A 26,622-nucleotide genomic window follows, 5' to 3' on the forward strand; every position below is an offset into this window, starting at 1 on the left:
CTATGTCGATGAAGCGGGGTGAAGGGTGGAAGGTAGAAAGGATACAACGAAAAACGCACAGCGATTAAGCGCTCTTTGATTGACCTCTAAATCAGGCACATCCGCAGACGAAACCCGTGCCAAATGCGTGTGTTTCGAGATGATTCAGGCGCAGTGTCTTCTTCGTGAACCTCGCGAACCAAACGCCATAAATTGTTCAATGTCTGTCTGGCGGTGAGACTGGCGGCTGTAGCATTTGTCGCGTCTCGTCTGCTTAATCATGGTCTCGGTCTTCGCACTTGCAACTGGCCCATTCAGATCGTGGTATACAAAAAAAATCGGCATCAACACACTGAACTTCCACTTCAGTTCGTCCCTTACCCACCCCGTATTCCCCTGACGGCCCTCGTGTGTAGGTAATAGTAAGAACTTCAAGTATACCCACCCCGTGCTGGTTCCACGCTCTTTCCACTCTCAACAGCTGATTCATCCTTCTGTTCTCGGCTCGCGCCAAAAACGATCAACTGTCAGGGCGGTGTGACACAACGGGCAAGAGAAAATGGGTTCCATTTTTTCGCAGAACACCATCCACAATGCCATTACGCGTGACGCCGTTAATTTCCCCCCCCCCCCCCCCCCCCGCCCCTTTGTGATAATGGAGACAGTTACGCAATACAGAGTCTAACGAGAGCTCGTTGAAACGTTGATTCATTGATAGTGGGAGTTAGATTGGCCGGTCTAGCCGTTCTAATTTAGGTGAATGACCATTTGATTAGATTAGCAGGTGTCCTGGGTTAATACAGAATGAAAGCTACATTGTTGTGTGTTCTTGACTTCATAACAAAAGAAGTCGCGGGAAGTTTAAATCTCTCATCGGGTATGTACTTCAAGGTTTCTGACAACTTGAGTCCAATCCTTTCATCACCCATCACAGATGATCTTTTCGGTGAGATGAATGACATAAGAAAGGTTTGTTGATGGATTCTCCGTCACACAAAGCATTGGTATTTTGTAGCCTATTGGAACCAATCAGTGTGTCTTATTGTAAAGCAATTTGGAGGTGTGTGAAAGAATGGTTGAGACATCAAGAAGCAGAAACACTCTAGTTGACAGTTGATTGGTTGGAGGTTTAAATCGCACCAGCCTGGGTATTTCTGCAGAATCGTTTCCAAAAACGTATCACTTAGTCTTCTGGCCTTCAACCTGGTTGGTTGGTTGGTTCTTGAAATTCGAAAGTGCGCCATCATTTCCCTAGTAGCAAGGTTGAGGTAAATTTCACAGGAAAATCTGCTAACGCAATGTCCATTTCTACAGAACTCTTCACCCAGCGGACAAGGCGCCACAAATTACCAGCAAAATTGAAGCTGACATAATCCAAACGAGGGGAGAACAGGGGTAGAAAACCCGGCCAACGCTAACTGCCTCTGACACGACCGGTACCTTGTATCATCTTGGATATAGCAGGAAACACCTCCTGACGTTACCGACGTTCCATTTGTCAACATTAACGATCGTAGCTTGTTGCGAAGAGTCAGAAGCAAGGTTGGGAGAGAGAAATAGAGATTTCAACGAACTGTCGCGTGCAGGTCGCGATCTATTTTCGCAGAAACAGCTGCTCTAGCTACTGCTGCCATTCTTGTGCGTGTGTGTGTCGTGTGGTGTTTGCCGATTCTTAAACCTCCCCCATTCCCATACCCTGATGTCGTCGACAAAACGGACAGGGCCATCAAGTACCTTCCGCGTGAGTGTTTCTTCTCCCGATCCTCTTCGTATGTGGAGAATGCTTGTCACACACGAAGACAGGCTCGGAATCCAAGTGAGAGAGTTGTTTTATGCAAAAAAAGCATTGCCCGTAGTCTGTTGGGTTGGAGAAAACGTTGGGACAGTTTTTGTGGTACTTCAAAATTTCAATTTTATTTCCAACTACAAAGGTTCGCCACAATCTGTTGGAATTTGTGAGACGCAATGATCTCAACAGGATTAAAAAACCCGCACATAAATCTTATTGGAAAACTTGTCTCATAAACCCTCTCATAAACCATACCACACGAATCTGATACGATTTGAGAATGTTTTGGTAACGGTTACCGAGCGTCTTACCGCGTGAAACGTTGACAGTGTGCGAAATCGCGGTTGCGGTGTGCAAATAAAGATACATTCAACCACCCACTCCCTTCTCCCTGCACGAACACGACAACATCGACGAACGCTTTTTAAAACCGGCACGAGTGGGTTCGCCGCGACACAACGCGCGCACCGTGTGCGCTCTCTGCAGTACCGCCAGAACGAACGAACGATCAGCACGAACTTGTCGCGGACGAGCGATCGAGCGAAAAGTAACAGACCGAAAACAAAACAAAAAAAAACGAAACGAACCGGATTTCGAACTTCTAAACCAATAACCAGCAGTCGCAGCATCTTTTCCCCCGGTGCTGTTTGCAGCGAACAAGCGAACGAGAAGCGTTTGAAAGAGTCGAAGAATTTCAAACTCCAACACCCTCATAACGCAAATAAGCAACAAAAAGTGACAATTTCGAACGCAAAACTATTAAACAAACAAGGAAAATAAAACGATCGAAACCATCACTTGCCTCGCGAGAAACGAGATCTATTTGGTGCAAGTTTTGGAACGAGTGAAGTGAGCAAACCGAGTACGACAGAACAGCCACAGAACGTGAAGCTTCTTGTGAAGGTGCTGCTGTTAGTGGCTTGTGTGTTGTACACCCGGGGCAGAGAGTAAATAAGTGCCTTTCTCGGCAAAGCGTATTCCCCTTTGCCTGCTGTGAACCCGTGAGCGTCCGTCCATTTACAGGTGTGTGACAACGTCATCGCGAAAAATCAACACTATCTAACGGTGCTGTATGGTGATCGTGTGTTTTGGGGATTGCCAGTGGCCTCATCGGCGGTCTTACACTGCGCCAGCAGTACTGAGAAAGCTAGTAGAAGTTAAAAATAATTTCCCAACCCAACTGTCTTCTTCGGGTTCGTGCTCTTTGGACCAAAACGTCGTGCAAACGGTGGAAGAGGATAATGGGGAGCAATGGTGGTGTGGTGTTGGTCGTTGGTGAAGATCGTTAATAATATTTCTAAGCATTTGCCATCTTTTGTGTGCCGGGTGGTGGTGGGCGGATGGGTAGGTGGTTAGTGTTCAGCAGGCAAAGAGGGTACAATTTTGGAACAATGCCCAAGTAGAAGTTAGTTCCGAGAAATCGCCAAGGTTATCACAACATGGTGTGCCTGTGTGCGCTTCCAATGATGGTTAATCGTAAATGGGTTGTGAAATCATGTGGCACGGTTGAATTCCCTTTTTGGACATTTCTATTCCAAACGCATTAATTCTTAATTGTGATCTCCAATTGGTTTGCTACGTGTCGCAAGATCGAGATCGATTTAGCTCATGCTCACAAACACACCCGAAACGTGCTAACGACGATCGCACATGTGTTTGAAAAAAAAGGAACGTGATCTTTAAAGACGTGCTTATTGGGTTAAATTACTTACAAAACGTGATCATTCGTAGTTCATGCTTCCTACCAAAACCCAGACCAATGTGTCAACACCAACAAGCGTTCCCGAGTGAATCCAACTCCCTCGATTCACACTTGTTATCTTGAGCGTCTTTTTCAATAGATCCTCTTGCACTCGATTGCATTCTCCAAGCACCTCAATGGGACATGGTACAGACATATCTTGTAATTGTTTTATTGCTGATAAGAGCACCGCGCTGAGGTGTTACACTCACCCACGCCCACCGCTACGGTGACAAGGGATGTAAACAAAAGTACAACTTCCGGTGGACATTACTCATCGCCGGTCGTTAAAATTAGCACCGTTTGCCAGCCGGTGCCGTCGTCTCCCTCCCATTCACTTGTAGTGTCAGCAGTTGACACGACTTGCCTGATAGTGGAGTCACCCAGAATTCCAGTAGGGCGTGCTGCTGTGCTCACCCATTCATTATGAGTGCGCGATACTATCAATTAGCGATGATGATAATAATAGCCCCACACCCCCACTGTTGTCGCTTTTCACACGCGTCGGGAAGGAGATTTTGATTTGCATTACAACCTGTCCTGTACATACGAATCAGGCAACCGCTGATAGTAGATCATTTGTGGAGTGATTTGTTTATGGCACACTGGCTTATTAATTAATTCCTTTCGTCCTGTTTCTCCTGCTCCCAACAGTTACTCAACAGCAGGAGCAGCAGCAGCAAAAGCTCCAAGCTGTCGTCGTCCACCTCCAGCACCACGACGAAGCATGTGGAGAAGAGTTCCTCCTCCACGCAGCGTATGTCGTCCCTAACGTCGTCCTCCTCCTCCTCCAGCAGCACAACGTCGGCGGCCGCCGTCAAGCAGGGCCTGGGCGAGATGCAAAACTCCATCGCCGAGATGAAGAACATGATGGGTCATAGCACCAGCAGCAGCAGCAGCAGCACATCCCAGAATCTATCGACCACGACGTCGACCTCGTCCATTAAATCTTCCGCCCTTTCGAACCATCGCAAGATGTCGTCCAAAATCAACGATATCAAATCAAGGTAACGAATCCACTCTCTTCAGTAGAAGCATAACTAAATCCTAAGCTAATGCATTCACTTTCCCCACTTACAGGCTCCGCTCCTCGATGGACAGCCTCGACGATCCTCAGGGAGCCGATCCGCTGGTAACGTTTCCCGACTCCGAAACCGACGACGATCACCTCTCCGGCATGGCCTCGTCACTGAAGCCGCTCGGTGCGAATGGTGGGGGCAGCGGCAGCATCCTCGTCCCGAACGGTACCAATCACCACCATCAGGCACTGATGAACGGGTGCGCCGCCGCCGGCACGACCGTCGATACGGTCAAGTTCGAGCAGAAGAAAATGACGTCCGAGTCGAAGACGAAGGTAACGACGGACGGGTTCAGCAGCGAGCAGGCCACTATCAACTCGGCCGAATCGAAGAAGCTGCAGGCGGGCGACCTGCAGTACCAGGAGCAGGCCGCCCTCGCCGCCACGAGCAGCCGGATGGAGGTGGACGGTGTAACCGCGGAGGAGAAGGGTGCAATACTGAAGGTAGGTGCACGGGAGCTACTACCACATCAAGCGAAACATGATAGCGTCCGGCCACAACGGGAACACATCAACGGGGCCGTGATTTATGACCGCGCGCGAGCGGAACTTAGTCGGTCAGTTGCGATAATCAAGGTTCCTCGAAGGAGAGAGTTGCTTTCTGGCGGCGGTGAATCAGCACACTTGCCAAGATGTGCTCTTATTGCGCTTTGCCGTCTATGTGTGTGTGTGTGATACCCGATGAGTCATCAGCCTTTTTTTTTGCATCGATCCTTCCCTAATGAAGCGAAACTGCGAACGAAGGTCGTTTTTAGTACAATTTTAGTACAGAAGCTCTTTGGCACGCTTGCTCTTTGCTTTTGGCCGATGCAGGTGTTTAGTGTGTTGGGTAGGTCATTTTCTGTTCGGCTGCACACACTGATTTGTTGTGACCAACTACACAGGCTTGTCAATGTCAACCAGACGGCAAATCAATCCAGGACATGCGCATTTCCCTGTTCCCGAGGCTCCGCTTGCTTGCCAACGTTCGCGTTGGGCGCGTTGGTACGAGCGATTAGTAGTGTTCGGGTGCCCTTTGCAGAAGCATGTAGTGTATGCACAGCGATAGTTAATCCTTCAATCCAGTGCAAGGACACGGGTTCGTAGACCTTTGTCACTGTGTGTGTGAGCGTGTGCATGTCATTTTTCAGCGTGACAGTGCAGCGACAGTGAAGGAATGTGAGCTGTGTCAGTCTGTGTTGTTGCGCCTTATCTCTCTGTCTTTCGCCTCCCTTCACGGCTGGCATAGTGTACTTAGGGATGTTTGTGACACGTTACGTAATTCGCATCGCTTTGCTAAACCCATCTAAAGTGCATTGGTGCAACGGGGGGAAAAACAACCGCCGCGGTAGTGTGCTAATCAGTCGGCCGTATTGGGCGACGGTGGGCGTATTGAACCATCGCACTGGCATCACGGTACGTACAAACAACAAACAAGTGTTTGTCCCGTTTCTTCGACTAGTTAAGACTAGTTGCACATTCGTTGCTGTATCGATTTTCCATTCCAAGCGACCCTTACGGCTGCGGTTGTTTCCCTGCCATGGCTGGCTGGTTCGTGCCGGAATGTATGCACGGGGTTCCGTGTTTTCCCATCACTCATCAATAAAGGGGATATGGTTTTCGTGTGTTTTCGTGTGCGCGCTTTTGGGTTGAAGTGGATTTTACTTTGGCAAACCAACATGCCACGTGTGACCTTCATGGAGTAGCGTGTCCGAAACGCGTCATAAAGAAATATGATTTTAGTACTTCGTCCGTTCGTTATGGGGGGGGGGTTAGTGTGAAGTCTCTCCCAAGGGAGAGGATGGGAACGTTTTGTTTTGTGATAATTAAGCTGGTTAGAGGCGGGACTGACGGTTCGGTCCTTTGTGACATTCAAGAGGGTTAACAGTAGTGAATAACAGACCAAAATGGTAAATTGAAAGGACACAAAGGTCGTACAGTATCGGACATTAAGATAGGACCCTTTTTTTTCAATGCACCGTGCACTTGTTTTGCCACGTTACTTGTGTTTGTGTGTGTGTATGTGTGTATGTGTGTGTGTGTATGTGTGTATGTGTGTGTGTGTATGTGTGTGTGAGTGTGTGTGTGTATGTGTGTGTGTGTGTATGTGTGTGTGTGTGTATGTGTGTGTGTGTGTGTGTAGTAGTAGAAAGAGAGTGTGCTTTTTAATGTGTATTAGCAAGTGCGCGGGTTTGTGTCTGAAGAACATAGCTTGCCATGATGTCATATTGCGTTGAAATTATTCTTATTATGTGTGTTATCATGTGAAACATTGTGCGTTTACACTTGGATAAAAACTAAAGTTTGCATCGACAGCAGGGCTTGTTCCTCGGACGAAAACGCAGGTGTGCTGTTTCATGAATGTGAATGCGACACCGGTGCGAAATGGACACGCGCACAATAGCAATGAACTCGGCATTCCCTCACAGGTGTTTCTCCAGTGCACGCCATTGAAAGGCCTTCGTGCATCTCTGCGTTGCACGTTGTGTGCGAATGGTAAACTTTGTGCGTGCATTGAGCTGGCGCGCAGTTATTCTTTTCAATGGGCGTTTTGTTTCATGAGCGCGGCAGTATTCTTTTCTCGATTTTGAAGGGAAGACGCTTACTCGCGTACTCGTTGATAGTTTTATCCATGCGATGTTTTCGCTGCTCCAAAACGATGTAATTCATCGCGTATAGAAGTAGAACGCAGGCAGAGCACGGGATCAGCCGTGTCCAAGTTTTTAACCAGCGCGTTCTTGACGGTCCAAGCAAGCAATTTTAGTAACAATGGGTCGAGGTAAACGTTGTACCGATCATCAGCGCCATATGTAAAAGCGAATGGCTGCTGCTGGCATTAAGCGCAAAAGGATCGAGTTCGTAATGGAACGATCGCGCACTTTTGTGGCAAACGCGCTTCGGACAACCGAAACGTGCTTAGACAACTGAAACGCGCTTGGACAACCGAAACGCGCAAGTCAACCGGACGTCCTTAGAAGACCACGGCGAAAGAAGACCGTAACATTGTTAATATATCGAAAACACACTGATCGCGAGGGCGGTGGTCCTGCTTATCACACCAAAAACCTAACCCAAAACACAAAAAAACTACTTACAAATCTATCAGAAACGACCTACTTGTGAAACAAACACACACATCAATACACATTCAAACATACATCCACACACACACACACACATGCACACACACATACACACACACACACACACACACACACACACACACACACACACACACACACACACACATACAAACCACACATAAACTTGGCCCAACGGGTGCACGGTGCGTTAAAAAACCAATGCCCTATCTTTCTGTCCGATACTGTACCAGTGCACATGTCCTTAACAAGGGGAATATACACTCGGTATTTGGTGATTTTTTAAAAGAAAATCTACTTCAACTATTAGACAAGAAGATAATCCATATGGAAGTGTAACATATTGAGGTGTAAGTTAATTGTAAGCTCCTTCAATTAATGTCCTGAGAGTCCTTTTTTACGGAGTGTTGTGGAAATAGTTTAATTGTTGCTAATCTTGCCAACAAGTTGTAAGTAGTCTGTTTTTATACATACCTTGTTTTATGTTCTAGTCGATTTAGTTTATAGCTTTGTTTGCGGGAAGAACACCCTCAGTGCCGTATCGCGTATTAAACTGAGTTACGTGCCAAACTCGTCACTGTCCCGATGATTGACAGGGAACAATCCTTGGTTTTCTATACCAGCGAAGAGGCGTCTGTTGGACCTAAAAGCTCCAATTTGGCATCCAAACATTGAGCAGGATTTTTCTAAATGTTTAAAACGATGATAACTTTGAGAACTTTGCGTTCCATGATGTTTTGGGCATATTTTGTACATCCCAAATCCTGGACCTTAACAAACACTATACAAATAGTTGTGCTTCTCAAGTAAATGAGAAAGTCTAGCCATATTTGTCTCGGAGGACGACAACTCGATAACGCAGGTCTTTGGAGGACGATAACTCGATATTATTAAACCGTATTCAAACATTTGGATATACACGGAGAATTTTTGGTGACAAGTTAACGCTTTGAGCTGTATTTTGTTATATTTGTGGAACTTTTGTATGAGATCTGAAGCATATTTTCTTCACAAATTGTGAAACGCATAAAACTTGAGTTTTAAGAACATACTGACTGTAACTCTTCCACCCTTCTAACTTATGGAGGAACGCTTTCTGTTTCAGTTCCTACTCCTGCTTCAGTTCAGTTCCTGCTGGAACGCTTACGGACAAATACTTCGCACAACTTCTTGAAAGTTATTTATGTGTCCAGTAAGCAAACCAACCAGAGTCAGCAACAGACCAACCATTCGCCATATCTTGCGTGTACTCTCGAGCACGCATCAAACCCGGTTGCAATCTGCGCCCGCTGCTTCCCTCACCCCTCTCCACAACCACAATGATGCATGATCGTCCACAGACCGGCTTTTGATCGTACCGGCGCGTGACGTACGTTGGGGCATGGTCCAAACACCAAAACGCGCATTTATGATCGCGGATCGATTAAAAACGAGCACGATCGCGCGCGCGCACCCCTTAAAACCGGCAGCGGTTGATGATCGTCCGATATTTCTACACCCCATCCCCGAATCGCCTGATTTATGTCACAGACGTCAATCGACAGTTTCTGCCGGGGGGAGTAAGGGGTGTGAAAAAGGGCAGATAAACCTAATAAAATGCTGCCCCCCCCCTGTCCGCTGTAAACTACCGCCAGTGTTTACAACACGGAAAATCCCGCACACGAACGTGTGCATTTGGCGTCGTTGCGCGAAATTTAGTTTTTCGCGGAAAATCCACACACACACACAGCGACGAACGTGCGTGGTTGCGTGTTTGTGTGAACTGTGAATATTCGAATTTTCCCTGTGTGTATCCGTGTGTAGTGTGGTGGTAGAGCGCCGTCAGCACGCGCGCCCGGCCCTTGCTCAATTTGTTCCTTGCGCCTTCTAATTCAGCGCGATCATCCAACGCGACCAGTCGTCAGTCGACGAGCGGACAAACGACCGAACGATCCACGGCGACGAGCGCGCGCGTGCTGTGGCCCTCACTCGGCGAGCAGTTCTCGAAACGAAACGAACGGGCGTAACGACGCAAGCAGAGAGCAATACGGCAAAGCAAAAAGAAACGAAACGAAACGAACCAACTTTTATTTTTTTTCGCGTAAAGTTCTGGTGCGTTCCTGGCCCGCCACGGAGACTTCGATCGATTGGATTGGTAGTTCCAATCGGTGTGTGATTCCAATATCGACAAACTAGTGAGCGCGGAACTACGGGAGAGGATAGTTTCTTTCTTTTATGAATGAAATTTCAACCCTCCCAAACCGCACAGCAGAGTGAGACCCGTGGCGTATTCGCAATAGTGTGTGTGTGTGTGCGCGCGCGTGTTGTGTAACACTCTTACCCTCGTTAGTGCATGCGAAATCTGCGAAATCTGCGATCGAAAACGAGCGAACGAACGATCGATCAATTAAGTAATCGAACAAACTAACACAAACCACTGCCGCCGGCACAATGTGCAACCAGGCACCGTGGCCCGTCCGGAAGGGCATCTTCCGATCGACCGGCCAGTCAGACTTTGTGCCGAACCGGACGCCCAGCCCGATCGTGGAGTTCCCACTGTCACCGCCGCCGCCGAGCCAGCCGGGGTCTTCGCCTTCCCCGCTGGGGCCGAACATGGCCAGCAATCAGGGGAGCAGCAGCAACAGCAGCAAATCCGGCAGTCCGGTCCATTCGCACCGGAACGGCATTCAGCTGAATGTGGCCGGCCCGCACTGCAGCAGCCCGCGCGTCACGATCGTCGAAAGTCCGCTCGGCAGTCCGGCCGGTAGCGTGCGGACGACGTTCGAAATTCCGATCGAAAGCGTTGTCCAGGTGAGGTCCATGTCCGTGTCGCGCTCTCGGTACGTTCAGGGTTGAGGTGAGCGAGGAGCGGGAGGTGAGAAGTCCCGCGTACGTCCTTGACCGTCGGTAAACAATGGGCGAGTTTCGGAAATAGAAAATCCCGAAATGGATGTGGACGCGCGTCCACAAATAGAACATTTTATACTACTGGCCATTATTAACCTCGGGCTCGGCGTGGCGTAAAATGGAGCGCCTCCCCCCGGTTCCATTGCCGGGTGTTGTCGGGTGTGGGTAAGGGGGCGGCTGGTAATAGAACAACGCGTGTGCCTGTGTGCGTGTGTGTTTTAGTTTCACTTTGCCCGCCAACATCACCACCAACACCACCACTAACACCACCGGTAACAGTATTAGCACCCGCGCACCTATGCAAATGTCTGAAACACGCGCGCGCGTCTGTGTACTAAAAATAGTGCCACATGAACAAAGTAAACGAATGAAGTAAAGGCAAAAAAAGAATAAAACACCACCAACGACCTACCTTTAGGTGGTGTCTGTCTGTGTGGTTCTGTCCTCACTGAAAAAAGAATTCTACAACGAAAAAAACCTAACAAATGCACCAACAATTTGCTTGTTGTAACGCATTTCAGTATCTCGTTTGAAACAGCTTTGAACAACGTGTCGTACTCTGCTCCAACGAAAAATTCCAACCATCCTGCAACTCGTAAAAAAGCCGCTATGACGTTAGTCGGTTGATCGATTGAAGCAATTTACCGGGGCGTTTTTGGCTGTGGGGGCTGTTATGAGAAATGTTTACACACACACACACATAATGGCAGCTCTGTTGAAGATATGACTTTGTTGGATGTTGGAGATGCGATCGAGATGCGATCGTGAGTTGTGTGATCGGGATCTGGAGCTTGCCGGTATGAGGAGCATTAGTTAGGGGGTTTTAGGTAGGCACCTGTTGGATTGAATTGATCTTGATGTGGATTTAGGCTGTCTTCAGACGGGCTTGTAAAGCTTTGACATTAACCAGAACCTATCAAAAGGGTTTACACAGTGATTGGAGTGCATCCAGAAGTCTATATCTCAAGTTACACAGCACAGCACATTCCGAAGATATCAGTAGCAATGGGAATCTCCCCTGTGTTTTTAGACCAAAATTACAATGATGTATTAGTACCTTTAACTCTCATTGTCGTCCTGTGATTCAACAACTAAAGGATGACTACCTCAACGTTAGTTTGTTCACAGCAGTGTCTGATAATTCAAACAGTTTCGTCACAGTGCGTTATCTGTCATATTGAACACTACATGCTGTAGTGTTACATGTACAACCAGTCTAATTAAATGTCCTCAAATGTGTTGAATGTCCGCGAGTAGTTATCGCTACTGGAAATCAACGAAGTGCGGGGTTTCAAGTACTGTCGGCACTACCTGAAACACAACTCTTCCACCACGTCACGTGTAACGCTGTAGCAATTTTCCTAGCCAGTTTTATCTAGTTGTGGATAGAGTGGATTTTGGTGCGCAATGAATTCGTACCGAGCAGAAGACTAACGATGTTTTGATTCTCTGCCGAATGATTACGATATATATATATGTAAGGGGGATAGCTCGTGTCAGAACGTGTGAGCGGTGAGTGAGGTACTTTACCTAGAACGAAGTGTTGTGTGGGCGCCACGCCACCATTAGCGACGCAAAAAGCTTACCAGCACTTTACTGATACGAGCAGGTCTCTGCACTCTCTGCTCTCTCTCTCTCTGCTCTCTACTCTTTCTCTCTTCGAGCTAAATTCATATAGATAAGCTTATCTGATTGTAACGTTCTTTCACAACGTTTCTGCTCTGCTCACTCTTCAACAGGAAGCCCGGTCGTTAAAAATGGGAGACTTTCAGCAGGCAGAGGCAAACAACATTGCAGCTCACAGTCGGAAAGTACACAGTGACCACTTTAGGTAACGGTTGTGTTTCACTCCCTCCCACCGTTGGGCTTTTCTACTAAATTCTTTCCACTTTCTACACCTTTGCAGTGCGGAAAACAAAGCAATCTCGCAGGCCCAGCAAAAGCAGACAGTGTCCGCGAGCGGCATCTTCAACCAGGAAAAGCACGTCTCCTCCACGACCCAGTCCACCTTTACGATGTCGAACACGAGCACGATCAGCTCGTCCTCGCAGATGAGCACACTGTCGTCCTCGACGTCGGCCGCCCTCGGCGACGACTTCCCCTCGTTCGAGGACTTTGAGCGGTTGGGAAACACGCCCGAGGAGATCGACAGCACGATCATGAAGTACTCGAAGCATCTGGCCAACTATGTGCAGAATCTGCAGCAGACGGAGCAGCTGAAGAAGGCACCGACGCTGCTAAATCACATGAACGAGATCATTCGGCGGGCGTGGGCTGTCCCAACGCACGGTCACGAGCTCGGTGCCAGTCTGTGCGACACGCTGCGCAATACGGGCGGGCTGGACATACTGATGCGCAACTGTGTGGATAACGATTCGGAGGTGCAGTTCTCGTCCGCCCGGTTGCTGGAGCAGTGCCTGACGACCGAAAACCGAACGCACGTGGTGAAGAACGGGCTGGACAAGGTGGTGAATGTGGCGTGCGTCTGTACGCGCAACAATGCGACGGATCATTCGCGCGTCGGCACCGGCATACTGGAGCATCTGTTCAAGCACAGCGAGGACACGTGCTCGAACGTGATCCGGCTCGGCGGGTTGGATGCGGTGCTGTTCGAGTGTCGCAAGAACGATGTGGAAACGCTGCGACACTGTGCCGGTGCGTTGGCCAACCTGTCGCTGTACGGTGGGTCGGAGAATCAGGAAGCGATGATCAATCGGAAGGTGCCGTCGTGGCTGTTCCCGCTCGCCTTCCACAACGACGAAAACATCAAATACTACGCCTGTCTGGCGATCGTGGTGCTGGTCGCAAACAAGGAAATTGAGGCGGAGGTGATCAAATCCGGCACGCTCAATCTCGTGGAGCCGTTCGTGACGACGCACAACCCGTCGGAGTTTGCCAAATCGAACCTGGCGCACGCGCACGGGCAGAGCAAGCACTGGCTGCAGCGGCTGGTGCCGGTGCTGAGCTCGAAGCGCGAGGAGGCGCGCAATCTGGCCGCGTTCCATTTCTGCATGGAGGCGGGCATCAAGAAGGAGCAGGGCAACACGAACATCTTCAAGGAGATTGGAGCGATCGAGCCGCTGATCCGGGTGGCCAGCTCGCCGAACGCGATCGCGTCCAAGTTTGCGGCGCAAGCGCTGCGGCTGATCGGGGAGGAGGTGCCGCACAAGCTGTCCCAGCAGGTGCCGCTCTGGTCGACGGAGGACGTGCGCGAGTGGGTGAAGCAGATCGGGTTCGGCGAGTACGAGCAGAGCTTCTACGACTCGAAGGTGGACGGGGATCTGCTGCTGCAGATGCAGGACCACAACCTGTGCGACGACATCGGGATGAAGAACGGCATTCTGAGGATACGGTTTCTGCGCGAGCTGCAGAATCTGAAGAAGATGGCGGACTACAGTTCGCGCGACACGGACGGGCTGCACGCGTTCCTGAGCCGCATCGGGCCGGAGTACACGATCTACACGTACACGATGCTGAATGCGGGCGTGGACATCGAGTCGCTGCGGACGCTGGACGAGGATCAGCTGACGGCGACGTGCGGCATTACCAATGCGATCCATCGGTCGCGGATTCTGCAGGTGATTAAGCTGAACGAGTCGATCCCATCGTTCCGGTCGGAGCAGAGCGCGGAGAAGAATCTGGACGTGTTTGTGAGCTACCGGCGCAGCAATGGGTCGCAGCTGGCGAGCCTGCTGAAGGTGCACCTGGAGCTGCGCGGATTTTCGGTGTTCATCGATGTGGAGCGGCTGGAGGCGGGCAAGTTTGATAACAATCTGCTGCAGAGCATTCGGCACGCGCGCCACTTTCTGCTGGTGCTGACGCCGGATGCGCTGAACCGGTGCATCGATGATGTCGATTGCAAGGATTGGGTACATCGGGTGAGTTAGAGGAATCTTCCTTTCAAACGACCTCAATATTAATTAAAATCCCCTTGCTATGTTTTAGGAAATTGTCGCCGCACTCAACTCCGAATGTAACATCATTCCCATCATCGACAACTTCCAGTGGCCCGAGCCGGAAAAGCTGCCCGAGGATATGCGCGGCGTCTGCCACTTTAACGGCATACGCTGGATCCACGACTATCAGGACGCCTGTGTGGACAAAGTGGAAAGGTGAGGGGCTTACGGCTAATGGGGCTAACTGCATGCCTCCTATGTGTGCACACGCTAGTCTTTAGTACAGCACAAGAAGCTAGTATGTTGAGGGCTCTTTTGTTCTATGTTTGTTGGTAGTTCCTGTTGGAAAGTTCGTCCCACGTCCCTTAACTCCATGCACGCACCACGTTATTAGGAAGTTTTGTTATTTGTGTTCTTTCCCCCCCCCCCCTCTCCCCACTATTGCGCACATATCACTTTGCACACCCTCAGCACCTCGATTGGTTGACTAAAACTGTTGCATGCTTTAAATTGCCGTCCATTTTCCCCGTTCTGCTAACCCTTCATTCAGTGTCTCTGGTCCTTGTCCTGCTGGTAGATTGCAATTAATAGTAGTATTTGTAGCGGTACCAGTACCACACTCCAGTGTTTCTCACCACACCAGCCATATGTATCTCTTCTCATTTCGGCGTCATTCCGTTGTTTCTTCCCTGTTTCTGCAGGTATCTTAGAAATTCCATTAACCATAACAAACGCTCAAACTCTACGCATAAAGCTAGCTAAAAAGCCTTACCGCAGCAAGAGAGAGATGAAAAGAGAGAGAGAGAGAGAGAGTGTGTGTGTCTAGTGTGCGAATGTGCGTGATAATGAAGAATATGTGCTTTGCGAGACTGATCGAGACCCGAAACGCGGAACGCCATAACCTGCCTGCCTGTCTGTGGAGTGCTGCTGTTTGTTTTTGCTTGCTCGCACACGTGTATGACCCGTGTGTATGTGTACTGCCTGCCGACGCCTGAACGCCTAAATTTGATCTCAGCTAAATTAAGCAACTCAGCACAAACAGGAACGGGAAGAGGCTCTCTACAAAGCCGGCCAGCTCTCATCAGTGTGCTTTTTCGTTTTTGCTCAACGGTGGCGGTGTGATAGTAGGACATGTTGCGTGTGCGTGTGGGTAAAGGGTGGACATATCTGTTATGCTTGTTTTGTTTGTGGTCTGCTGGGGATTCTGGGAGTGGCGATGTGTCCTAACTGAAACTAAATGTGTTGGAGTGCCTGTTGCGTGTGCTAAAAAAAGGGTGAATCCGTGTTTGGGGCGGAGGTGAATGTGCATGGAATGGTGTGGAACACTGTGGGGCTGCGGACAGAGTTGCAAAAGGATAGCATACACACACACACGCATAGACACATAAAGGCACACAGAGACAACCGTAAGGAATCAACTCGACACGAGGTGAGCCTGCTCTGGCATGTACTTCAGTTTTGTTTTGTTCATTAACAACTTCATTCGCGGTGAGGAGTTTTGTCCCTCACTCCCAACACAGAGTCTTTGCCAAGACTTTTGGAGTTTTGTTACACCCATTCTAAACCTCTTTTGTTATTTGAATTCATCTGTTAATTTACTTTTAATTTTGTTGGTTTAAGTTTCATTTTAATCCTTTTAATACTCTTTATACTAATCGAACGCTTTGTGGTGTTGCAGGTTCATGCGAGCGGAAATGAATGGTCGCGGAGGATGCGGACTGCTGGACCATGGCAGCCGGCTGCTCAGCCGGCAGCCGGGCGATGCGACGCCCACGTCCGCCATCTACCAGCGCATGCACAGCAACGATTCCGGCAAGAGCAGCGACAAGGAGAACAGCCGGAACCTCGAATGACTAGATGCCCCTTCGGTTGCCCACCATCCGGGGCCGTGTGCGGCGGGCGGCGGTTCCACCGGCTCGCTGAACGGCCCCGGTGCGGGTGCACCCGCCCCGACCGCCCCGCACCATCCACCGCGGTCGTATTCCTCGCAGCTGGCGCAGCTGTACCGCAAATCGGCCAGCCCGGCCCGCCAAGGCCCAACCGGGGGCAGTGCGGGGGCTCGCGGTGCCGCCCGGTACGCCACCAAACCGGCCCGCGGAGTACCTGGTGGGATGAATTCGCTCCCTCGCCCGCTGCACCACACAGCGAGACCGTCGACTGCCGAGCTGCGGCGCAGTTCGGCGGCCGGGTTGAACGTGGTGTCCCAGCGGCCACCGTTGCCGCCGAAGATTGAGCTGCGCAGCCACAGCTACGATGGGCTGCTGGACGATACGGCTCGGTTGCAGCGTGGCAAGGCCGGGAGCCGCGAGGGGACGGAGGGTGCGGGGGTGAAGAAAGCAACCGAAGGGAATGATGAGGATCGAGTGGACGGACATCGGGAGACGCCGATCGCCGAGGATCAGCAGGATCAGGAGGAACCGATTAAAGTGGCGTCCCAGATCAGGAAGCTGTTTGCGGAGCCGGCCAACGGAGGAGGAGGAGTGGGCAGTTCGGCCGGTTCGGAATCGTCGTCGATCAAGAGCAAAAACCGGCGCTCGCGCAGTATGGACGATCTGTTCGACGACGAGCAAGCGGCCGGGCCGGAATGTAACTTCCTCGACAGTACGCAAAGCATGGAGACGCTGCTGGAGCCGGTTACAGCGGATAAACAGCCCGATACGCCGCCGCCCGTCGCCTGTTCGATGGGTGGAAACATCTGCCTAAACCGACGGTTTGTACCGCCGGAGGAGGAGGAGCAGCAGACAGTGGCACCGGAGCTGTCCCGCCCAACATCACAGGAGCAGCTGTGCGAGAAGGAAACGATCACGGTGGACAGTACGCCCCGGTTTCAGGGCGGTCCGCCCGGTCCCTCGCAGAGGGACGACGATGGGACGCCGGAACTGCCGGACGAGGAGGACGTCCAGTCGACGCACTCCTCCGTCACGTCGTCCGCATCGGGCGGGCCGAAGAAGGCGCCCAAACCGCTGATCAATCGCTACGTCAAGAAGGTGAAATCTTTCATGAAGATGTAACCGAGCTCATCGCACTCGAATAAGTAGTTGTTAAGGAGGGTGGTAGGAGGTGGTGCTGCTGCACGGCAGGCAAAGCCAGGCCATTGTTTTGTGATCCTTTTTGCGAACCGAACGTGTGTCACATGGGCACCGAGAAAACAAAAACCGAAATACTACCGACAAGCGCAACCTTCTCCACACTGCGCCCGATGGTCGCGCGATTCTCCACTTACGTTACGGTTGCGTGTGTGTTACACGTTTATTTTTGCTTTTAAATAGAATTTGACTATGCGATGGCAGGGATGGGTGGCGTTAGTGTTAGGCCATAGGAGTTTTTGTTTTTAATATTTAAAAAAAGAAAGTTAGTTTCGCTCTTTTTCCCCTTTTTATCCCTTTTTTAAACAAACTCGCTCGACAATCATCGCAAACGATGGCGATGAGATAGTTTGGGGGGAGGAGGGTTTTACAAACTGTTCCATTAAGCTAGCAAGGATAAGAAGACACAACAAGAAGCATACACAGAAAACATATTTACCCCTTAGCGCGTAATACCACTGTCCTTCGATCGATGTATTTTTTGTCGTGCTAATTTAATATTACCAATCGTACCACAACAACTGCTGCTATTACTACTTCTTTTACTATATCTACTACTACTACTACTACTACTACTACTACTACTTACATCATTGTGATTAGTTTCGCGCATACCGTCCGCTGTTGTTTGCGTGCGGGAGTGCTGGAACGTTGTAAAATATATTATTTAGACATATAATGGCGAGGGTGCGAAGGAGGGAGTACCTCTCCTTCCGTCGCTGTGGCCCTCCGGTACCGTCAAAGTATCTAGCTAGGCGATATAACCCGGTACCCGGTAGTAGTATTTACCGATTGGATGTTAATAATTCTTTCCCAAGTATGTAAATATGCGCTAACTCTCTCACTTTCTCTCAATTTCTCAATCACTTTCGCCCATACGCAATGCCGTCGTTTGATGCTACTTCTTTGCGCGATTGTGCGCGCAAAAACTGCTAAGCAATGGATACATTTGACCGTGTGGGACCGTGTATGTTGCCGTTGTATCATGTAAACCGTTTAAACCTCTTACAAGCTGTAGCTCTAGAGCTCTAGAGCAGTGCAGGGCTGTGGTGGAATTTGAATAGTAGCAGGCGAAGGCGCGACCATGCGTCCATACTAAGAAAAAAAAACAAAGTGCTTTAAAAACTGTGAAACCTCGGTGTAACCTTGAGATGATTTAGGGAGAAAAAGAAAACATAGAACGACAACAAAAAACATAAGATACACATACACACACGCAAACAATTGTATGTTTTTAATGATATCAATAAAGCAAAAACCACACTCACAGCTAAGATACTAAGATGGGGAGCGCGTTTTTTAGAACAGCGTACGAGAATGATGAGAAACTGTACGGCTAGAATGTGTTTTTAAGGTAAAAAGGCAAGGCGTCATCCATCAAGTACGTAACCCTCTTCCCCTAGTGTAATAAGCTGTAACGTTGGAAGAAAGCCGTAGTGATGGGTAAAGTTGGCAAACATCCGGAGTCGACTCCGATCCGACTCCGATTAATTTGGAATTGACTCCGGAAAGTAGATCCGCCCTGCATCATCCGGAGTCGTCCGGAATCGCCCGGAGTCGTCCGGAATCGCCCGGAGTCGTCCGGAATCGCCCGGAGTCGTCCGGAGCCGTCCGGAGTCGTTCAGAGTCGGAGTCGTCGGGAGTCGTTCGGAATCGTTCGGAGTCGTCCGGAGTCGCTCGGAGTCGTTCAGAGTAGGAGTCGTCCGGAGTCGTTCGTAGTAGAAGTCGTCCGGAATCGTTCGGGGTCGCCTGGAGTTGTTCGGAGTCGTTCGGAGTAGGAGTCGTCCGGAATCGTTCGGGGTCGTCTGGAGTCGTTCGGAGGCGTCCGGAGTCGTTAGGAGTAGAAGTCTTCTGGAATCGACTACAGACGGAGTCATCCGGAGTCGTCTGGAGTCGGCCCTTGAAAACAAAGGGCTGTATAAGAAATGCACGTTCAAAGTGAAAGACAAAAAAACACAACGAAAGGAAATAACAGATCACAAGCACGAAGGCTCCTGTTGACTCCGACCATCTGCGATTCCGGTCGACTCCGAATGACTCCGGACGACTCCGACTCCGAATGACTCCGGACGACTCCGACTCCGAACAACTCCGACGACTCCGGACAACTCCGGACGACTCCGGACGACTCCGGACGACTCCGGACGACTCCGGACGACTCCGGACGACTTCGAACGACTCCAACTCCGGACGGATCTAGTGGTTCCATTTTACCGGAGTCGGAATCGGAGTTGGAGTCGGAACGGAGTCGTGGGTGCGCTCCAGAGAGCACATCACTAGAAAGCCGCCCTCAAATTTTGTTTGAAATGAGACAAGATAAAATTATATCATATGTTACATAAAGGCCGGGATAAATAAAGGCCGTACTCGCTAGTGTAATTCGATTTTCACTAGCGCATCTGGTGGTGGCTGACTGAATCATTTTGCCAAATATGTTACTGCTTCAGACAATATGTTATTTTTCTATGATTTTTTACTTACAATGGACTGGAAAAGTTTTGTAATTGATAGATAAATATGTTATGCAAATCTTTCAGCCATTTTCGCATCAAAAAACGATGAAAGCACTACTTAATTTTGTTATCCGGCACGACCATTCCCTCGATGGCCAAAAAAAAACCTTTAACCAGCCGCCGCCAGATGCGCTTGTGAAAATCTAAATTACACTAGCGACAATGTCCTCCGGCCTTAAGGCAAAGTTGTCCCATACAGCAGTCAAATTCAAATAAGATTCTGATAATCAGATTCTACGTAAGTGGTAACGAAGTTGCATCATGACATCATCCATAAACTACGTAACGCTTATAGGGGGAGGATATCACCATCATCGTGCAGGACTTCCGATGTTCAAAGGTAAAATAATGGCCGCAACAACCAAACTACGAGAAAGCATAAGTTAGATTTAATAAGCTAATACAGAGTTTCCCACGATTTATTGGTTGGTTCCCATCAATGTTCGATGGGCTCCCATATTTTTTTGGTGCGTTCCTACGATTTTTTAGCCGTTTCCCAGATTTTTTTGGTCCAATTGTATTGATATCCAATCGGAAAATACCAATAAATTACGAGAACGCACCAAAAATCTATGGGATACGATTAAAAAATCGTGAGAACGCATTAAAAAATCATGGGAACTGACCAATAAATCGTGGGAAACCCTGTAACAGAGAGTAAGCTAAAAATCTTTTTACACTAGTGAGAGCGTGACAAATGGATGATCAAGATCGATGGGAAAGATCGATAGAGCTTCCTCCTGATTTGGATGATCTCCTGTTACGATACTTTGAATTTTAGTTCGCGCTAGTAGCATTTCATTTTGTCGCAGCATCCCTGAAATAGCTGCATATCTTTCCAATCAAAACGAGGTAGAATCGACATGAATTCAAAACGTAACGTACTGCTTTGACTTCCGAAACGATCGAGTACAGTTCCGACTTCCTCTTCTTCTTCTTTGCCATTTGGCCAGCACCACAGCCATACAAAAAAGCAGTTGGCTCTCATGGGGACCCGTAATTATCCAAAACCCGTTTGCTTACATCCTCTTACATCTTTCCTACAAAAACCCTTAAAGAAATACGAAGCAAATGTGCACTGGATAAACATAAACAATAAACAACAATATCACCAAAACAAACGGCATTATCCCACCAGCCAGCCAATACTACTTCATTCTCGCTAGCAAAAGTGCAGCGAGTGCAGCAATCCGTCACAGTGCAATCCATGCCCCGCAGACGCTGACGGTTGCCAGTTTGTGTCCGATACAGCCACAGCCACACACGAAGCGGAAACAAATCCAACCGAACCAACCAACCAAAAAAAAATAATGTTAAAGTAGGCTCTGGAAAGGGTTCATTAACTTTATGGTCCCTCTGGACGATGATCCATAAACATAAACACACAAACACACGCGCAGGGCGTAACACAAAAATCAAAGTATGCTTTGCTGTGCAATTTATTGCAGCAGCATTACTGATCTGATGCATTCTTGTGTTCGGTCGGTGCATCGCTCCCACGCAGCTTTTGCACTTGATGTTGTTTAATTTGTTTTTGTTTTTAAAGGGTAAATACACACAGCACGAAAAAATCCCTCACATACATGTTCTAGTTTGCAACCCTAAATGGCTCGTGCCAATGCAACATGCCGTGGCTTGTTGTTGGAAGTGTTTATCTCTCGCCAAGTCCAGCCCTGCCCTTGTGTGGCCAAAAAGATAGGCAAACTTCGATAAGAGTAATTCGAGAACGCTGGAAGCTTTGGTTTTTGGGAACGAATCTTCTTTCCCTTGCACTACTGCTCAGAGACCACGGGGGTATCATGTCCGAAGGCCCTGCCTGAGGATGCCTGGTACAGTCAAGCAAAATAAATACGTACAGTCGTTTTATTTTCTCAACAAACGCGCCCTCCGTCCCCTCCCTCCCGGGGCTCAATAAACAATGATTTGTTTTTCCGCGTCCTGTTTAGTGCCTGTCCCATTGAGCAGAAGGGGTATTTGAAAGGGAAGGTGGGTGGGAGTACAAAAAACACGCACACACGGCTCGACGATTTAGAATAATTTCTACGACCTTGCATGCCTGTGTGTGTTTTCCCCCCATTGAACATGAAACATTATGCAATCGATTTCCCGTGAGGAAGGTCAGGGGAATGGGGGGGCTATTTGTGGGTGATTGTTTTGGAGAGGTTGTGTGCAGGTTGTGTTTATGTGTGTTGCCCTTGGGCTGATTTGTTTGGTTGGGAAGAAGAGAGAGAGAGAGAGAGAGAGAGAGAGAGAGAGAGAGAGAGAGAGAGAGAGAGAGAGATACAGAGAAAGATCCACACAGGAATAGGTTGGGATAGGTAAGGATTCTAAGTAAGTAGACGTTATGTGTACACTTGGTGGGTTCGTGGGTGGGTCCAACTGATGGAGTATTGTTTCGTTGAATAAGACTTGTAGGAGGAATTTAATGAAGGAATTCATCAAAAAAGGCTTATATACAAAATTCCCGTAACGGCCCTTTCACTGATCTTTCATCCACACCTGTCTTGAAACTATTTCTGAACGCATTACGACTCATTGACTGACTCTATAACGATTCTGAAGCTAATCCTTAACTCATACCGGTCCTAAAACTGCGCACAAACCCATATTAGCCATGGAACTGGAACATTGGTATGTAACGGATTGCGGTCCTATAGCGGTCCAGGATCCTGCAAAGCTCGATTTACTACGATTCAGCTACTGAGTTTGACAATCTCGATCTCAAAATTCAGTGATCCAAGTAGTTAGGAAATAACAAAACTACCACGGGATGGACCTCGAGAAACCCCCAGCTTTCCAAAAACCCTCACAAATCCCACAGCCTGCTGTGAAAAATTCAGGAAAACTTATTAAAACTGCTAAACTAATTTGTCAAATGTTGCACACTCAAGGGAAACAGCCAACGTTTTTCATGTGGTTGAGATGGCTTTAAAAAGTTAAAAAAAAAAAACGATAAAATCCTATTGTTGCATACAGTCAACTCTCTCTTATTTGAGAGGCGATGGGACTGTCGAATAAGAGGGGTTTTCAGATTTCAGAAGTTTTTCCAAATTAGAGGGACAAAAATGTACTGGAAATGAAGGGACTGTGGAACATGTTCAAATAAGAGAGGTCAAATGAGAGAGGGTTCACTGTAGTTACAAACACTCAAAATTCTATCACTGCACACTGACCTGACTACAACGCACTGAAACTGACCAAAAAGAGTCCTGAAATGGATGTTTTTTTTCTTTCTATCGAACAGCGTTTAGGACTATACGAAACGCTGTTACATTACACGTTTGTTCTTGGTTCAAGCCTGAATTCCGTGTGTAACTGCAGACTGTAAAAAAAATTAAAATAAAAAATGTCTAAAACACGTTTTCAAAGCAATTGTATATTGGTTTCAATGCATTAAAATGTGTTTTATTTTTTTTTTTTTTTAGCATTTCTTATATGATTGTGTTTGATATTTGATTAATCAGACTCTTCCTGCCATACGTATCACCAGACATTGTCCGTCTATGACATTGTAACCGGTCGACCAGACAGGGTGAAATATACAGCGAAATGAACTATTTGACAGGTGAAATATCTGTCAGATAACGCATCACAGCAACCAGCTGATGTGCAATGTAAACAAATAAAGTGTACAAAATCACTTCTAAATTCATTAAATAACTTCAACATCAGGTATCTCAGTCAACAATTCCTCATTTCTTCCAATTAGGGAATGTTCTGCTAAAAAAGATATTCTTTTTAAGTGAATTTCGAAAGCGGTTGTTGTATCTCCCCTAACCCTTTGACTGTTTCAGTCAGATATTTCTCCTGTCAGAATAGTTCATTTCGCTGTATACAGTCAGAATTCAATAGTTGAACGCATTTTAGTTGGCATGCTTTTTAGTTGAACGCTCAATTAAAGTTAAATTAAAAACAGTTCAATTAAGCATGTGTTTGTATGGGGAAAACCGGTTTTTGAAAAAATCACAAAAATCTCATGGCACGCCGAGAAAAATTTCAGATTTTTTTTTGTATGAAAAAACGTGCCAACTAAAAAGCACATATTCAATAGTTTGAAGGGAATCGAAGTTCAACCAATGAGTACGGACCGTATTTCACCCTGTCTGGCCGTGCGGTAACAATTATAGATTTCTGAACATGGTTACTTGGATCATTTCAAGAACATTGCGCCAAATACAACGTGGAAAGATAAAGATAAACAGCAATAGACAAATAAGGCAAAATTAACCCTAGCAACGAACAGAAATAGGGGAGAGCGCAATCTGGAGCGAAAGGTGCATTTGAGAGAGTTGGTGCGAATAATGCTCGCAAAACAAGGAGATGTGACAACCATTACATTTTCATAGCCAAACAAGTAAGCGACTTCAATAAAAAGTGTAATAATAATTAATCAATTTAAATCAATTGAAATAAAATTATCTTCCAATATGATTTTCATTCTAAAAAGAAACGGAAAGCAAACCAACTTGCATTACTGCTAACTCATAATTACATACCCTCACACCACAAAACTGCACGTTTTAATCACATTTAAAGCAATTTTCAAGGGGGCCGGAAACAATAACACACCTTTGGGTGACACAAAAAAGAGAGGAGGAATTAAAACCTGCTGTCACGAGATCCGTTGTGCCGTTAATTTTGTTATCTTTGCACAAACGTTCGCCTTTTAAGCCGGCCAAAATTGATCCCTCCTGCACTGCCACCCTGACGCAGTGAGTGTTATTCTTGGCACCCTCTCGAACCGGGGCGAAAAAAAAACACAAGAAAAAAAAAAACCTGCACTGGACACAACACAACTATTTTGATAAGTCACCTGTTTTGTTCTTCTTTCCTTCTGCACTCGACCAGCGCGAGGTGGTGGTGCTGGATGATGTTTTCTTTCCATAAATGAAGGCTGCTGTGTCAACACTTATGTCACACTCTTGTTGCGAGCAGCAGCAGCAGCAGCAGCAGCAGGGCCCTTTTTTCCTTTCTTCTTCGCTTTTGCATGCAGAACAGCACATCCTTTTCCTTGCGTTCGTTCGTTGCATCGTCGTCGTTCCACCGTGGGATGTGGCCTGGTACCTGTGCCTCCGTGCCTCCGTGTTGCAAAAAAAGGATGCAAATAGGGGGAGGCAAAAAAGGGATACGTGCTTTTGTTTTTATTCCCATCTTCTGACTGATTAGCGTGACCAAGCAGTGGTTGCTAGGATTGTCGCCGTGGACAGGTTGTGGATTGGGAAATTGGCAAGAGAAAAAAAAAACGAGAGAGAGAGAGATAGAATGAGAGATGTAGAGAGCGAGAGTGCATTTTTAATCTCATCACGCAAAAGTTAATACGCACCACACCTTTCCCGCATTAACTTTACAATCTTTTTAAATATTCCATTATCCTTTCGCTGATGATAATGGTGGAAAAAAGGGACCTCAAAAAAAAAAAGAAAAGGCAGTACCAAGATAAACATTGGAAAATCGGATAAAGTAGGTAAAGCTGTGTGAGAAATGTGTCTCTCCTTGGGCGTAAATTATTAAAGCATTTTCTTGTGGCCGTTTCCGTTTTTTTTCTGAAGTGGGCCCCACAAAAGCAGTGGAAGCAAAGCGAAGAAGCAGCAATTAATAAAGGCGATCAGGGTTTTGGGCGACCATTCTCAAGTGTCCTCTCCCCGCCGTTAGGTCGAGTGGAATGAAATGAAAACATTTCCCGCTATCGATGATGCATGTGCGTGGTGGCGAGGCTGTTTTTCGGTTTGAATGGGAGGAGGAGGAAAAAACAACAACACCCACCACAATTATTAAAGAATTGTTGAGGGAAAATGATGAGCCACAGAGATGCACGGAGAGGTCACATTTGTTGTTTATTTTTCATTTTTATTTCTTTGGAAAAACTTTAAAGGCTTTTTCGTAGCTTTCTTCTCCAGCGGCCACTTGGTAGGTTGGAAAGAAAATATTTAGCTAGGATTGGGGGTTTTGTGACATTTTTGGAATAGGTAGGATGTGTCGAACCGGTAGAACTGTGCTGAAGGTGATGCTTAAATTCCAAGAAGAACCAATGAATCGATCAATAGCGCGGAATGATTGTAATAACAGCACAATTGAGGACATTTGTTCTACAAGTGGACGGAAGTGGGACAGTTTGGTGGTCGGTTAGAGAGTTGGAAGAGAAGAGAGGAGATGAAAATAGATTGTTGAGTAAGCCGGAAGAAAATACTTCCAGGGTCCAACATTCTTCCCATATGATGCCAGAAATCAGAAATTCTTGTTGTGAAAAGAATCCTGATGATTTAGATAAAAAAATGAAATAAATAGTTCAAAATATGTTTCATTACGTTTTATCAAGGCTTACATTAGACTTTATTAACATACTTATAGCAATAAGCATGTGTTCAATAGTATTATTACTTCCACATTCCCTATATGTTGTCCTCGTCTTAACCCCTGTGGTCGAATAGGACGCTCAGATCGCTTAGAGCCGATGCACGACGTTCCCGCCATAATTTTCACAAGAACCGCAACCTTACGTATCCAAATTAAGCTAGAAATGCATACCGCTCCCATAATCGTTGGTGTTACTCATCATTTGTAGCCCGGCTGCAAG

At 47.6% G+C, this 26,622-nt stretch overlaps 2 protein-coding genes across 12 annotated transcripts in view; both read left to right on the forward strand.

Moving 5' to 3' along the window:
• The window catches only part of LOC1276568 (NAD(+) hydrolase sarm1), a 45,563-nt gene extending 26,754 nt beyond the window's left edge, over positions 1–18,809 (forward strand). For 8 of the 11 annotated variants that reach the window (XM_061644573.1, XM_061644575.1, XM_061644579.1 and 5 more), the window contains 6 exons: positions 4,164–4,516; positions 4,590–5,031; positions 12,293–12,384; positions 12,460–14,431; positions 14,499–14,665; positions 16,128–18,809. In XM_061644573.1, coding sequence (XP_061500557.1) covers positions 4,164–4,516; positions 4,590–5,031; positions 12,293–12,384; positions 12,460–14,431; positions 14,499–14,665; positions 16,128–16,302 — 3,201 coding nt within the window. In that variant the 3' untranslated portion in view covers positions 16,303–18,809. Of the gene's footprint in view, positions 1–24; positions 2,844–4,163; positions 4,517–4,589; positions 5,032–12,292; positions 12,385–12,459; positions 14,432–14,498; positions 14,666–15,150; positions 15,803–16,127 lie in introns of those variants that run through there. The other 3 variants (XM_061644574.1, XM_061644582.1, XM_061644583.1) reach the window with 2 other exon arrangements.
• Positions 9,146–12,381, forward strand: LOC133390950 (uncharacterized). The gene has a single exon (XM_061644620.1). The coding sequence runs from the start codon at positions 10,098–10,100 to the stop codon at positions 10,500–10,502; it is 405 nt and encodes a 134-aa protein (XP_061500604.1). The 5' UTR covers positions 9,146–10,097; the 3' UTR covers positions 10,503–12,381.
• Positions 18,810–26,622: the final 7,813 nt, after the last annotated feature.

This window comes from Anopheles gambiae, chromosome 2, assembly GCF_943734735.2.
Source record: "Anopheles gambiae chromosome 2, idAnoGambNW_F1_1, whole genome shotgun sequence".
NCBI lineage: Eukaryota > Metazoa > Arthropoda > Insecta > Diptera > Culicidae > Anopheles > Anopheles gambiae.

What these genes read in the sequence shown, in the direction of transcription:
- LOC133390950 (XM_061644620.1), top strand. Translation starts at nt 10,098, where the DNA reads ATGTGCAACCAGGCACCGTGGCCCGTCCGGAAGGGCATCTTCCGATCG.